This window comes from Chanodichthys erythropterus, chromosome 1, assembly GCF_024489055.1.
Source record: "Chanodichthys erythropterus isolate Z2021 chromosome 1, ASM2448905v1, whole genome shotgun sequence".
NCBI classification, from domain to species: Eukaryota; Metazoa; Chordata; class Actinopteri; order Cypriniformes; family Xenocyprididae; genus Chanodichthys; species Chanodichthys erythropterus.
Window position 1 is genome coordinate 29768492 of NC_090221.1, and position 12537 is coordinate 29781028.

The 12537-nt window shown below is 36.7% G+C and overlaps 2 protein-coding genes across 3 annotated transcripts; one reads left to right on the forward strand and one right to left on the reverse strand.

Moving 5' to 3' along the window:
* Positions 1-4091: 4091 nt before the first annotated feature.
* smim19 (small integral membrane protein 19) lies at positions 4092-7351 on the reverse strand. 2 transcript variants are annotated; one of them, XR_010892865.1, is made up of 4 exons: positions 7102-7351; positions 6761-6885; positions 4622-4745; positions 4092-4478 (listed from the first exon to the last, which is right to left on the reverse strand). XR_010892865.1 is itself a non-coding variant. In XM_067370533.1 (3 exons), exons 1-3 carry the CDS (start codon positions 7230-7232, stop codon positions 4687-4689), a joined length of 315 nt encoding a protein of 104 aa, XP_067226634.1. In that variant the 5' UTR covers positions 7233-7351; the 3' UTR covers positions 4092-4686. The 2 variants fall into 2 exon arrangements, 1 of the variants encoding a protein (XP_067226634.1); XM_067370533.1 differs by having other exon boundaries at positions 4092-4745.
* A 271-nt stretch (positions 7352-7622) lies between these two features.
* On the forward strand, positions 7623-12062 carry si:ch211-175m2.5 (uncharacterized protein LOC568697 homolog). The gene is made up of 5 exons (XM_067369629.1): positions 7623-7857; positions 8079-8234; positions 8401-8500; positions 10600-10730; positions 10957-12062. The coding sequence occupies exons 1-5, from the start codon at positions 7804-7806 to the stop codon at positions 11248-11250; spliced, it is 735 nt and encodes a 244-aa protein (XP_067225730.1). The 5' UTR covers positions 7623-7803; the 3' UTR covers positions 11251-12062.
* The last annotated feature ends 475 nt before the right edge of the window (positions 12063-12537 follow it).

Consider the following 12537-nt stretch of genomic DNA (forward strand, 5'->3'; position numbering starts at 1 on the left):
CTTTTATTTCTCACTCCATGTTTTTCATTTCTCACTTCTGTATCACTTGGACTCATTTATTGCACTTAGTTCACTCAATGTTTTTTTGAAACAAGAAAAAAAAACTATATTTTAACACTTTGTGAAGAAAATGTGAGAGGTACTTATTCATACAAGAGTTGCCAACATGATGCTTGGGTGTTTGTCACAGCATTTTATATTTGGTTGCTATGGTGTTCTGGGTATATTCTGCTCTTAAAGGCATGAAATGTAAGTTTCGCCACTAGAGGTTGCTTATTCAAAACAAAGGTGTAGCTTGATGACACCATGAATGGGCGTGGATGCATGGGAATGTTGTCCTTACCTCCACCAATTCGACGGACTCAGGAAGAAATCATGCTCATGGATGAGCAAATGAATTTAAGTGTTATTATCATCACGATGGTATGAAGCAGGACATGCTGAAGAGCCGTGGCCCGTGGGAGCGAATGCCAATGAGCGACACCTGCGATTTACACTGCTCTCAAGAACAGCGGAGCTTTTATTATACTGCAGTCAGCCGCTTCCGCTCTTTTCGTTGTGTAACAATCGTACTAAATACATTTGAGTGTGTTGAAAGTTGTGTTAATGTGACTCTGTGCGTGTTTGCTCGGTGGCTGGATGCGACACTCGTTTTGCAGTAAGCGAGATCAATATTAGATTGATCCGGTTGCTTTAGGAAAAAATTGCTTGGTGGGTAATATGCATTTAAGTTTATAAATATAGGAGGACTATGTCAGTCATTTGTATTTGCCACACTTCCTGCTACCAGCTGGTGGCGATATGACTATAACTAAATTTTGGTGTGTAGATGTCTTCAGGCCAGGGCACTTATCAAACGTGAAGTTTGAGGCAGATCGGACATTGTATGCAAGAGTTACAACAACTTCCAGTTTCATGGCGAACATCAAATTTTGTAAGGCCGCCACGGACACGCCCTCCAGCGAAAAATTTAACATTGCAAATGCCTTTAGATTAGACTGACCAAATATGGCGTTAATCTGATTAAAGGTGATAGAGAGGATTTTTTCGTCGACTGAGAATCCAAAGATTTGAGTTTTTGAAATGAGCGCATGCATAAGAACAACCCCCCACCTTCGAAGGAACGCCTCCCAAAACTCGTAAACACTCGTATTGGAACACGAGTGTTTACCACCGGCATTCGCTGTGTCATGTTTTTTGGATTCATTATGTCGGACTCACCGCAGGTAACTCATAATCTGCAGTTGTTACTCCTGTCTCCGGACAAAAACATTGCATGCGGCTAGGGATGCCAACTTTGTCACTATGAAATGAGGGACAAAAGGTGGGCTGGTTTTGTGCGAAAATACAGTGTATGATTTTTAGCCATTTGTCATAATGATAGCTAATTTAAAGGAATAGTTCACCCAAAAATGAAAATTCTGTCATCGTTTCCTCAAGTTGTTCCAAACCTGTATGAGTTTCTTTGTTCTGCTGAACACAAAGGAAGATATTTGGAAGAATGTTTGTAACCAAACAGATCTCGGTCCCCATTGACTTCCATAGTATATATTTTTTCCTACTATGGAAGTCCATGGGGACCAAGATCTGTTTGATTACAAACATTCTTCCAAATATCTTCCTTTGTGTTCAGCAGAACAAAGAAACTCATACAGGTTTGGAACAACTTGAGGGTGAGTAAACGATGACAGAATTTTCATTTTTGGGTGAACTATCCCTTTAATAAAATATTAATACATAACTCTCATGCCTTGGCAACGTACAGTAGGTTTAATAATAGTTTGTTCATTTACAGCAGCATTAACACAGACAAATAATAAAGGTAATAGGTAATGGTTCAATTAAAGGACTGAGACAAAACACTTGTGACTCCTGCACTGTAGGTTAGAAAAATTCATGTTAATCTTGCATGTGACAAACTGAAAAAATAACCTAGCTCATGTATGCTGTAGTTTTGCTTGGGTTTATCCATATTTGCAGTTTTACCCACATGCCAAATCGATTATCGACTTTTTGTGTGTGTGTGTGTGTGTGTGTGTGTGTGTGTGTGTGTGTGTGTGTGTGTGTGTGTGTGTGGAGGAATTGGCGCATTTACAACGTATACTGATGCGCGTGAGAGGAGAGGGGCTGTTGTATCAGTGGTTAGATAAGCGCAGTAGTAAAAAAACGGGACAAGTGAGGTCCCGTACTGGACAAATCAAAAGGCTCAAAATGCGGGACGTCCCGCCTAATTCGGGACAGTTGGCAACCCTACATGCGGCGCCTGTGGAGTGTGGAAAGTTACTGGAGCACGCAGCCGCGCTCGTCTCTCACAAGGAACGTCACGGCAGTGATTGACAAGCCAGAGGGCCAATCGTTTACGCGATGATCGCGTAAACGATTGGCTGATGTGTTTAAGGCCCTACCTCGTGCACAGATGATGTATATTAATATTATTCCTTTCAGTGCACCTAATAAATAGTCTTTTATCAGTTAGTAAAGACAGTTTCAAGTAATATTGCAAAACTGTATAAAACAAAACATCCTCTTTAGCACCTTTAAAGCTCTAGGAGGAGTTTGTTGAAGTACAACATCTGTAAATGGCAAAAACTGCAAAAATTTTGCAGAGAAAATTAAAAATCTCACTTCCTGTTGGATTTTCAGATTTTGGACCCAGAGACTTTTTTGTAGGTATTGGGCTGTTACGTGTCTACTGAATTTCATACTTGCATGTGAAACGTAGCGCGAAGGGTGCTTAATAGAAATTTTGTTAGGTGGCGCTATCGAGCCATTTTGTCGCACCTAATTCTGAAACCCACATCAGACGTAAATTGTGACCACTTCTGAAGTGTGTTCAAAGTTCCATGAGATTTCGAGCACGTTTAGGCCCTCAAAAATGCGATTCATTTCGGAGAAGAAGAACAATAGACCGAGCAATTACAATAAGGTCCTCACACCATCAGTGCTTGGGCCCTAAATATCATATTAATAAAATCTGGATGACTAAATGACTGTTGTTAAATGACATGCAATTAATTTAAAAATGTATGATGGAGAAAGCTGTCTCTGAATATGCTATGTTAGCCACTGATAGCCAAAATAGTGTTGTCAGTTGTAGCTGTGGTTAAACATGGTACTCATGGTGAATCAAGAAAACAATTCAAAGAAAAAGACTAACCGTGTTGAGATATAACAATGATCAGTTTGTTGATACATTTATCCAAACAGGTCCTCATCTGCCTAATAAACACAATGTATTGAAAGGATTAGTCCACTTTTAAATAAAATTTTCCTTATAATTTACTCACCCCCATGTCATCCAAGATGTTCATGTCTTTCTTTCTTCAGTCGAAAAGAAATTAAGGTTTTTGATGAAAACATTCCAGGATTATTCTCCTTATAGTGGACTTCAATGGAGCCCATGTTTTATATAAACAGATGATCGCCTTGCGCATGCTTCCGCTTTCCGTATTCTTCAAAAAGCTTACGCTGTATGTCCTACGCCTTCCCTATTCTACTTATGGAAAAAAACAAAACTGGTGCCGCGTTCGTTCCGTAAATAGAGGCGATCATGTGTGTTTTTAAAGCATATACAGTTGTATTTTTTTCAAAAAATACAGATCCTTTCTCTAGATAAGACCCTCATTCCTCGTCTGGTATTGTTTGAAGCCCTTTGAAGCTGCACTGAAACTGTAATTTTGACCTTCAACCGTCTGGAGGCCATTGAAGTCCACTATATGGAGAATAATCCTGGAATGTTTTCATCAAAAACCTTAATTTCTTATCGACTGAAGAAAAAAAGACATGAACATCTTGGATGACATGGGGGTGAGTACATTATAAGGAAATTTTATTTGAAAGCGGACTATTCCTTTTAGTGTCTTTGTTGTTTCCATGGTTTCTATAAAGTAAAACTGGAAATCGATGGTAACACGGACATGACGTCAGTGACAGGCGACACGTTTTATGATCTTAGCATAAAAAATAAATAATACTTATATTGAGGGTTTGCTGAACTCACTAACTCTAAGTATGAGCAATAGTAATTGTGATGCTTGTCTTACCAGGAATTAATTGCAGTCACTTTCAAGATTAAGACTCTGTAACATCTGTTTAATGTTAAAATCTTTATTTTTTTGGCAGATTATTCTTTAAACAGCCTGGCAGGTCAGCCCGAAATCAACTGACATGCATGTAAACTAGCACTAGAGGGCAATATAAGACATACAGTACTAGAGAAAATGTACCTAGCATGCACAACAAAATCAATGTACAGTATTTTCAACATCTTTACTTTGTCAACATAAATAGCATTCTGTAACAATGATTTTGAGGTGAGTTAAAATGTTGATCTTAATGTTTGAGTGCAGATCACAAACAGTCATCAACATTACGGCACAGAGATGATGTTTGTCAAACATGTGAAACGTTAAGATATTATACAAGCAATTTCACTTCCAACACCAGAGGGCAGTCTGTGTCATAGTCCACCAATGCCCCTGTAAGAAAATCACAAGTTCTTAAACTAATCGTCACTTCTTCTGAATGTTTGAGAGGTATGAAGGATGTGGGGAAAAAAAAAAAAAAAACATTCAACAATACCCCCCAAATGACAAAGCACGTTTATTTCTCAGCAATCTACTTCTCTCTGTGGCCCGTTCTGCCTTTCTTCACATTGGCGGGTGAAGAGCGCCTCCTCTGGTGACATCACTCCATTGACAGCTGCACACTATCCGACTGCGGCTGCTGCTGGTCATATTTACGCGCTGGGGAAAGATCAACAGGGGTTACAAAACTACTATGATAACCATAATATTCTCTTCAAGACTGAGGTCATCCTTAAATGGGATGCTGAAGACTAAGCTATTAAAAATCTGATTAGTTAAGGATTTCCCCCCCCCATATCGACATTTTCTAGCATAGTTCTCATATAATTTTCAAATTACAACAAAAATACAAAAAAATGTTATGCAGCATGTAGATAATTTTAGCAACACGGATCATATTTTTACATCAGAACATTAAACAATCAATCACAGGATTGTATTGAAATGTTTAGCTTTCCATTAAAACACATGTATATTGACTGATAGAAATTATAACAAATATGTCAATGGTAAGGATACATTTTTAGGAATAAATATAAGATTTTTTATTGAGATTGAGAACCTTTTAAATTGTTTTTAAAACATAGTGGGGATGTGCTAACAGAAGAAAAGAGATGATACTTAATATTAATGTAATGAGAAATGTGTTTGTTGTTGTTAGAATGAAATTTAAATGTATATATGTGCAGTTAAAATGTAATACAAATAATGATAATGGAAATACAAGTGTTTGTGTTGTTACATTAAAATTTAAAGGCGCGGTATGTAGCAGCATCTAGCGGCGATGTTGTGAATTGCAATATAGGGAAGCTACGGTGGCCAACGCAGGACAAAAATGTCATCATCTGAGATAGCAGAGTAGTCAGTCAAGCAAACGCACTCTGTAGAGCAGTTTGAGCAGTAGGGCTACTGTATGTCTGTGCAAAATGGCGACTGAACATGTAAGGGGACACGTAGTGTATGTACATAGAAATGGCTGATTCTAAGGTAATAAAAAACATAAGTTCATTGTGCAAGCCAGGTCTTTATGCACCACTGAAAATATAGTTATGTATATAATATTGCATTTCTGTCAATAGAGGGTATGCATAGACGTCACTTTCCAGCCGGAACGCGCTCCCTCAGCTAGACTGAGTGGCAAAAGAACCTGCTGAATGACTGCATTTAATAGGGGAAACTGCGAGTAAAACAAACGATTAGACTAAAGGTTGGGCTTGAAAGTGTTCCTTATGACATGTCACAGAAACCTAATCCATGGATATTGACATGCAGCCAGGGGGTTCCTGACATTTATATGTGCCTGATTTCAACGCTGAGGAAATACATAAAGCAAATCTGCCTGTGAACGCTTTACATAAATACAATATCGGTAGGTCTAAATCAGAGTGATCACTTATATCAATGTTATATATTTCGTCATATCGTCCAGCCCTAAAACTTGTATATTTTTTGTCAGTATTTATTTAAAAACACCCAATTATGCAGAATAGAAGATGGTAAAAACTTAAGTGATTAGTTGCCAACACAATAATAAAATATATAGGCTATGATTTTACCCCAAAATCCAACATTTTGACACAAAATGATAACTGCAAATCCATGTTTCTTTGCCTGGAGTCCAGCTGTTTCTGTGAATTGCACCGATCCATTTGCTTCTTTTTTTTTCTGTAGCTTTCAGCAGTCTGGTAAATATACCTCAGATTTTGTGTCAAAGCTGTTTGTACAGTCACTCACAAAATTCTTTCTCGTTTTGGATGTGTTTTTCGTGGCATTCATGTTGCCACTCAGTGGGCGTAACCGCAGTAATAACAGTCGATGGTGACATCACATGCATACCCTCTATAGACCCTCCTAAAATGTACACATTGCACCTTTAAATGTACATGTGTGCAGCTAAAATGTAAGATGAAAAAAACATGTACATGATAAATGAAAAATGTAGTGACAACACAGTTGGGTATGGCAAGAAAATGAATGCCTCATTAGCTGAACAGCAAGAGTGAGCTAGACTTTTTTTTTAGACATGGTGTATAATGCATAATTTCAACATACTGTATGTATACATTTTAACAATACGTACAGTAAGTGCATTTTGCCAGAAACTATAGTTACCATGGCAACTTTTCGAAAGGACATGACGATGCATAATTATACAGAAAATGAGCCCAACCCACCCAGTGAATACATTTCCAGTTGTTGTCTCAGCCGGACTTTCTGTAGGCTGTCGTAGAAGTTGGGCTCTGGAGAGCTGCCGACTGTTGGTGGCAGCGTGAATATGCGCATTATCTTCCTCTTATTTCTATAAAAGAAAAAAAAAAAAAAAAAAAAGAAAAGAAAAGGAGAAAAAAAAGATATTCTTATTTTAGAGACGTAAGTTATAACCAGAGTCGTTTTGTGTAACATATTTTATTGAGACCACTGAAACGGATTTTGCATGTCACTGTGATCATGTTTACAGGTCAATATAATTGCATGATCGTGTGATTAATGAATGTAAAATTAAATGGAGACTTACTTTCTGGCATACATAAGCAGGGCGAAACTGACCAAAATAACCAGCAGGTAAACATTGGTGGCCTCATTCCAGGCTTCATGTACTGAATAATCCAGAGATTCCTCGTCTGCCATCACCCCGTATCCACCCATAATCAGGCGTTTATTAAAATGCGAATATATCTGATGTAAAATGGATTATATCTTATCAGAAAACCGCGACTCCAACAATAACATTCATTTCCGGATACTCACTGAGCACTGAGCAAAGTTCAAAATAAAAGTCCTTATGCAACTGTTTGATAGGAATTATCACTAGCTAATCAAGCAATGGTGATCATATTTATAAATGATCAGAGAATATGTCATTGTGACTTCAATGGCAGTTGGAGAATTAGTAATTAGTAGTGGCGGATAATTAATTTACATAACTGATTAATAATAATAATAATAATAATAATAATAACTATTTTAAGTATACAAATACACATTTACTTTGACACGGTTTTACTGAGAATCCTCAATTTCTCTTATTATGCTTTGCTTCAGTTCCTTCAGAACGTAAACAGGAAGTAAAATGGAATTCCATAGAATGGCTTCATTGGTCGAACAGCCATGAGGCGTGTCAGAACAAGACTCGCTGATTGGCTGCCGTTTAGAACATATGACGCTGTTCGTCCCCAACATAAACAGAAAGAGCACCACTGCAGGATAAAGTTTAACAATGTCGCTGCGAGGCATTTTTAAGCTTATTCACCGCTCTAATTTTGGGATAATGGTAAGGTTTTAAAATTAATTAGTTTTCTGAACTGTCATGTAACAAAATATTGTTTTAAAACGAAATTGCACGCAAAACATACCTGCACCTGTACGTCTTTCTGTAATTGCTTGTAATCTTAAACATTTTTATCATTCTGGAATTGCTGAACTTGGAAAATGACTTTGTATGTATTATATACAATGGATGTAACAATATTAACCAAGCTCTGTCATTTGCAGTACTCACTTTCCACAGCAAGCAGAGTTTGTGTGAAAATAGCAGCTCCTCACACACGACACAGGAGCAGTTCAGAGGGCATCAGTCGCTATCCAGTGCCAAACAAGAAGAACCTGCCATTTGATATTGTGGAACTGATGGAGGAGGTTGAACAGAAGGTTTGGCTCCACATTCACGTTAAAGTGATAGTTCATCCCAAAATGAAAAGTCTATCATTTACTCACTCTAATGTCATTTCAAACCAATATGGCATTACATGAAATACAAAACATGATGAAATTTGTATTTCTTGAGTCACAACTAACAGATGATGTTTAACTACAGGGAGGGTTTTTGCCCAATGTCTTCAAGGTTCTTGCCCATCGTCCTGCTGAATTTCGGGCTTTCTTCTCTTATTATAATGCCCTCATGAACAAGGAAAGTGGTATGACCTTTTATTCATGCTGCATGGTAGCGAGTAACATTTTTTTAATTCACATCTATACAGCATATATATTTATATTATAATTTTTAAAATTTGGTTTCAAGTGGTGCAAGATCAAATGTGTACTTGATTGAATAGGTTTAGATTTAGGGAAATAATTCTGACATGCAGCATCCATCTAAAACTATTTTAAAGGTGCCCTAGAAAAAAAATAAATTTGAATTTACCTCGGCATAGTTGAATAACAAGAGTTCAGTACATGGAAAATACATACAGTGAGTCTCAAACACCATTGTTTCCTCCTTCTTCTATAAATCTGATTTGTTTAAAAGACGAATCTCAACATAACACCAACTGTTACGTAACAGTCGGGATCATTAATATGTACGCCCCCAATATTTGCATATGCAAGCTCATGTTCAAAGCATTAGACAAGGGCAGCCAGTATTAACGTCTGAATCTGTGCACAGCTGAATTATCAGACTAGGTAAGCAAGCAAGGACAATAGCGAAAAATGGCAGATGGAGCGATAATAACTGACATGATCCATGATACAGTATCATGACATTTTTAGTGATATTTGTAAATTGTCTTTCTAAATGTTTCGTTAGCATGATGTTAATGTACTGTTAAATGTGGTTAAAGTTACGATCAATTCTTACTGTATTCACAGAGACGAGAGCCCTCGATATTTTCCTTATTTAAAGGGATAGTTCACCCAAAAATAAAAATTTAATGTTTATCTGCTTACCCCCAGTGCATCCAAGATGTAGGTGACTTTTTTTCTTCAGTCGATTACAAATGATGATTTTTAACTGCAACCGCTGCCGTCTGTCATTCAAATAATGGCGGTTGATGGGAACTTCATCTATAAGAGTGAATAAACCTTACTTAGACAAATCAAAATGAAACCCTGTGGCACGTGACGACACATTAATGTCCTAAGACACGAAACGATCGGTTTGTGAGAGAAACCGAACAGTATTTATATCATTTTTTACCTCTAATACACCACTATGTCCAACTCCGTTCAGGACTCCTTTAGTGATGTGTGATCGCGCTCTGACAACGGCAGTGATGTCTCGCGCATATACTTCAATGAGTGTCAGACATCACTGTCGTTGACAGAGCGCGATCAGACATCACTAAAGGAGTCCTGAACGGAGTTGGACATAGTGGTGTATTAGAGGTAAAAAATGATAGAAATACTTTTTGGTTTCTCTCACAAACCGATCGTTTCGTGTCTTAGGACATTAATGTGTCATCACGAGCCGCAAGGTATCATTTGGATTTGTCTAAGCAAGGTTTATTCATTCTTATAGATGAAGTTCCCATCAACCGCCATTATTTGACTGACAGATGGTAGCGGTTGCAGTTAAAAATCATAATTTGTGATCGACTGAAGAAAAAATGTCACCTACATCTTGGATGCACTGGGGGTAAGCAGATAAACATCAAATTTTCATTTTTGGGTGAACTATCCCTTTAACACTTGCAGTCTATATAATTCATAAACACAACTTCATTCTCTATAAATCTCTCCAACAGTGTAGCATTAGCCCGTTAGCCACGGAGCACTATCAAACTCATTCAGAATCAAATGTAAACATCCAAATAAATACTATACTCAAATGATCCGATGCATGCATGCAGCATGCATGACGAACATTTTGTAAAGATTCATCTGAGGGTTATATTAGCTGTGTGAACTTTGTTTATGCACTGTATTATAATCGAGAGCTCGGGGGCGAGGAGCGCAAGATTTAAAGGGGCCGCAGCCTGAATCGGTGCATAGTTAATTATGCCCCAAAATAGGCAGTTAAAAAAATGAATTAAAAAAATCTATGGGGTATTTTGAGCTGAAACTTCACAGACACCTTAGACTTATATTATATCTTGTGAAAGAACGTTCTAGGGCACCTTTAAACAAGATGTTGGTACTTCTTTTATTAATATAACTGGAAACCACATGGAATAATTGTATGTTAATAATAATAATGTGTCACATCACAAAACTATTTAAAATGAACTAGTGGAGGCCAAAAGGTGATCATTGATCATTCATATGTGATACATGCTTTATTTTACTTTTGTAACAGGTGGTCTGTCGAAAGCAGATCGGGAACTGATTGTTGTTGCGACCAGTGCTCACAATCACTGCTTGTATTGTGTGGTATCCCACAGTGCATTGCACCGAATCTATTCCAAAAAGCCCATGCTGGCTGATCAGGTACTTAACATTTAAAAAAATAATAATAATTATATATATATATATATATATATATATATAATTATATATATATATATATATATATATAATTTATATAATATAATATAATATAATATGAAAATTCTCCAACCCTCACAAACTCCATTTCCAACAATCCTATAAATAATATAAATTAGTAGGTTTATAATTGATTTTACTGGTACTGTATTTTTGTCTTGACCCACAGGTTGCAGTTAATTACAGGGTTGCCGATCTGACCGCCCGTGAGAAAGCCATGCTGGACTTTGCTCTGACAGTCTGCAGGAGTGAAACAATTACTGAAGAACATTTTAGCACCCTGGAAGCTCACGGTTTTGACCGAGAGGATATTTGGGACATTTCTGCCATTGCTGCCTTCTTTGCCCTTTCCAACCGCATGGCCCATCTGACTGACATGAGACCTAACGCTGAGTTTTACAACATGGGTAGAGTGCCGAGAGACAAAGCAAAAGACTCTGATGGACAGGTCAAGGGTGAATAGACTCAAATCAGACTTTGGAACAAAGTTATAATATTTTACATCACCAAATCCAACATATGTTTTGCATATGTTGGATTTTATTGGTTTCATTTGTTTCTTTGGTAGTCCTCACAATATGGAAGCTTGTTTCCGCCACAGAAATAGAAAATAAAAAGGTAAATGCCAATTTATATCTCACAATTCTGAGGAAAAAAGTCAGAATTTTGAGTTTATATCTCACAATTCAGACTTTGTGATTAAAAACTTGTCGCAATTACCTTTTTTATTTTATTATCCATAGTAGAAACAAGCTTCTATACAATAAAGAAGTCCTTGTTTATTTAAATTTGTTAGGCTTTGGTTAATTATTTATGAAAAGGAGAGACTGAACATTACAGTTTTTTTCTGTGGATGTCAATGGGTTTTCTGAAATGTGTATCCTGGAAGCATCACTTTTTTATGTGGCAGGACTGGCCAAACAAATTTGAATATCAAATGTGAATACTGTTAATCTGTTCTCAAGAGATCACAATTGTAAAGGTTAATAAATAATCCATTTATACCTTGAGTGTTTTCTTCAAACCATTTGTTTGAGTGATACAAACTCAAATATTATTCTTTTCTCTAAAGTACACACTGAACACTGTTTGATAGGCTTTTAAATGTTAACTCAGTCTGTAAATGCTGGTGTCACCTAAGAGTTTAACATTTTAAAAAAGAAAACCACACATAAACTAACATTTTACTTAGTCTATGTACATATGTTAAAATCAAATTAAACATTTTGAGGAAAAAAATTCTTAATAAACAAAATGAAAACAAGACTCATGCATGTTTCTCATCCATGTTTTATGAGGCACATCAACCCTAATATGGCCTTTAAGTATTTGATGTTTTCCTCATTAAAAATCATTGTTCTCTTCATCTCAGTGGCATGAGATTTTGTGATTTTTGTAACATTATCTAAACAAACAAAACAAAAAACAGGGCTTGATTAAGTTGTTCTGAAGGTATGTAAAAAAAAAAAAAAAAAAAAAGTCACACTCTGGAACCCCCCCCCCCCCCCATTTAAAAAAAATCCTTCACAGGAGTCATGAGAATATGCTACTGTTTAATGTAAATAATTTACTACACTAGAAATACACCGCAGTCTTGTCTGACAGCATAAGATAAAAAAAACCCGAGAGGTGGTCCCGAGAGGTCTCAAAACCAAGACCACAAAATCAACTCCAGCATTAACTGGGCAAAACGTTACTAATAATAATAACAAATAACAGTTATGAAAAGTATGTTTTTATTACAGTGTGT

Coding starts and splice junctions, on each gene's coding strand:
- si:ch211-175m2.5 (XM_067369629.1), top strand. CDS start 7,804: ATGTCGCTGCGAGGCATTTTTAAGCTTATTCACCGCTCTAATTTTGGG. Junction 7,858..8,078: donor GCTCTAATTTTGGGATAATG/GTAAGGTTTTAA, acceptor TGTCATTTGCAG/TACTCACTTTCCACAGCAAG. Junction 8,501..10,599: donor CCTCATGAACAAGGAAAGTG/GTATGACCTTTT, acceptor CTTTTGTAACAG/GTGGTCTGTCGAAAGCAGAT.
- smim19 (XM_067370533.1), bottom strand. CDS start 7,232: ATGGGTGGATACGGGGTGATGGCAGACGAGGAATCTCTGGATTATTCA. Junction 6,886..7,101: donor CTGCTTATGTATGCCAGAAA/GTAAGTCTCCAT, acceptor TTTCTTTTATAG/AAATAAGAGGAAGATAATGC. Junction 4,746..6,760: donor ACTGGAAATGTATTCACTGG/GTGGGTTGGGCT, acceptor ATCTTTCCCCAG/CGCGTAAATATGACCAGCAG.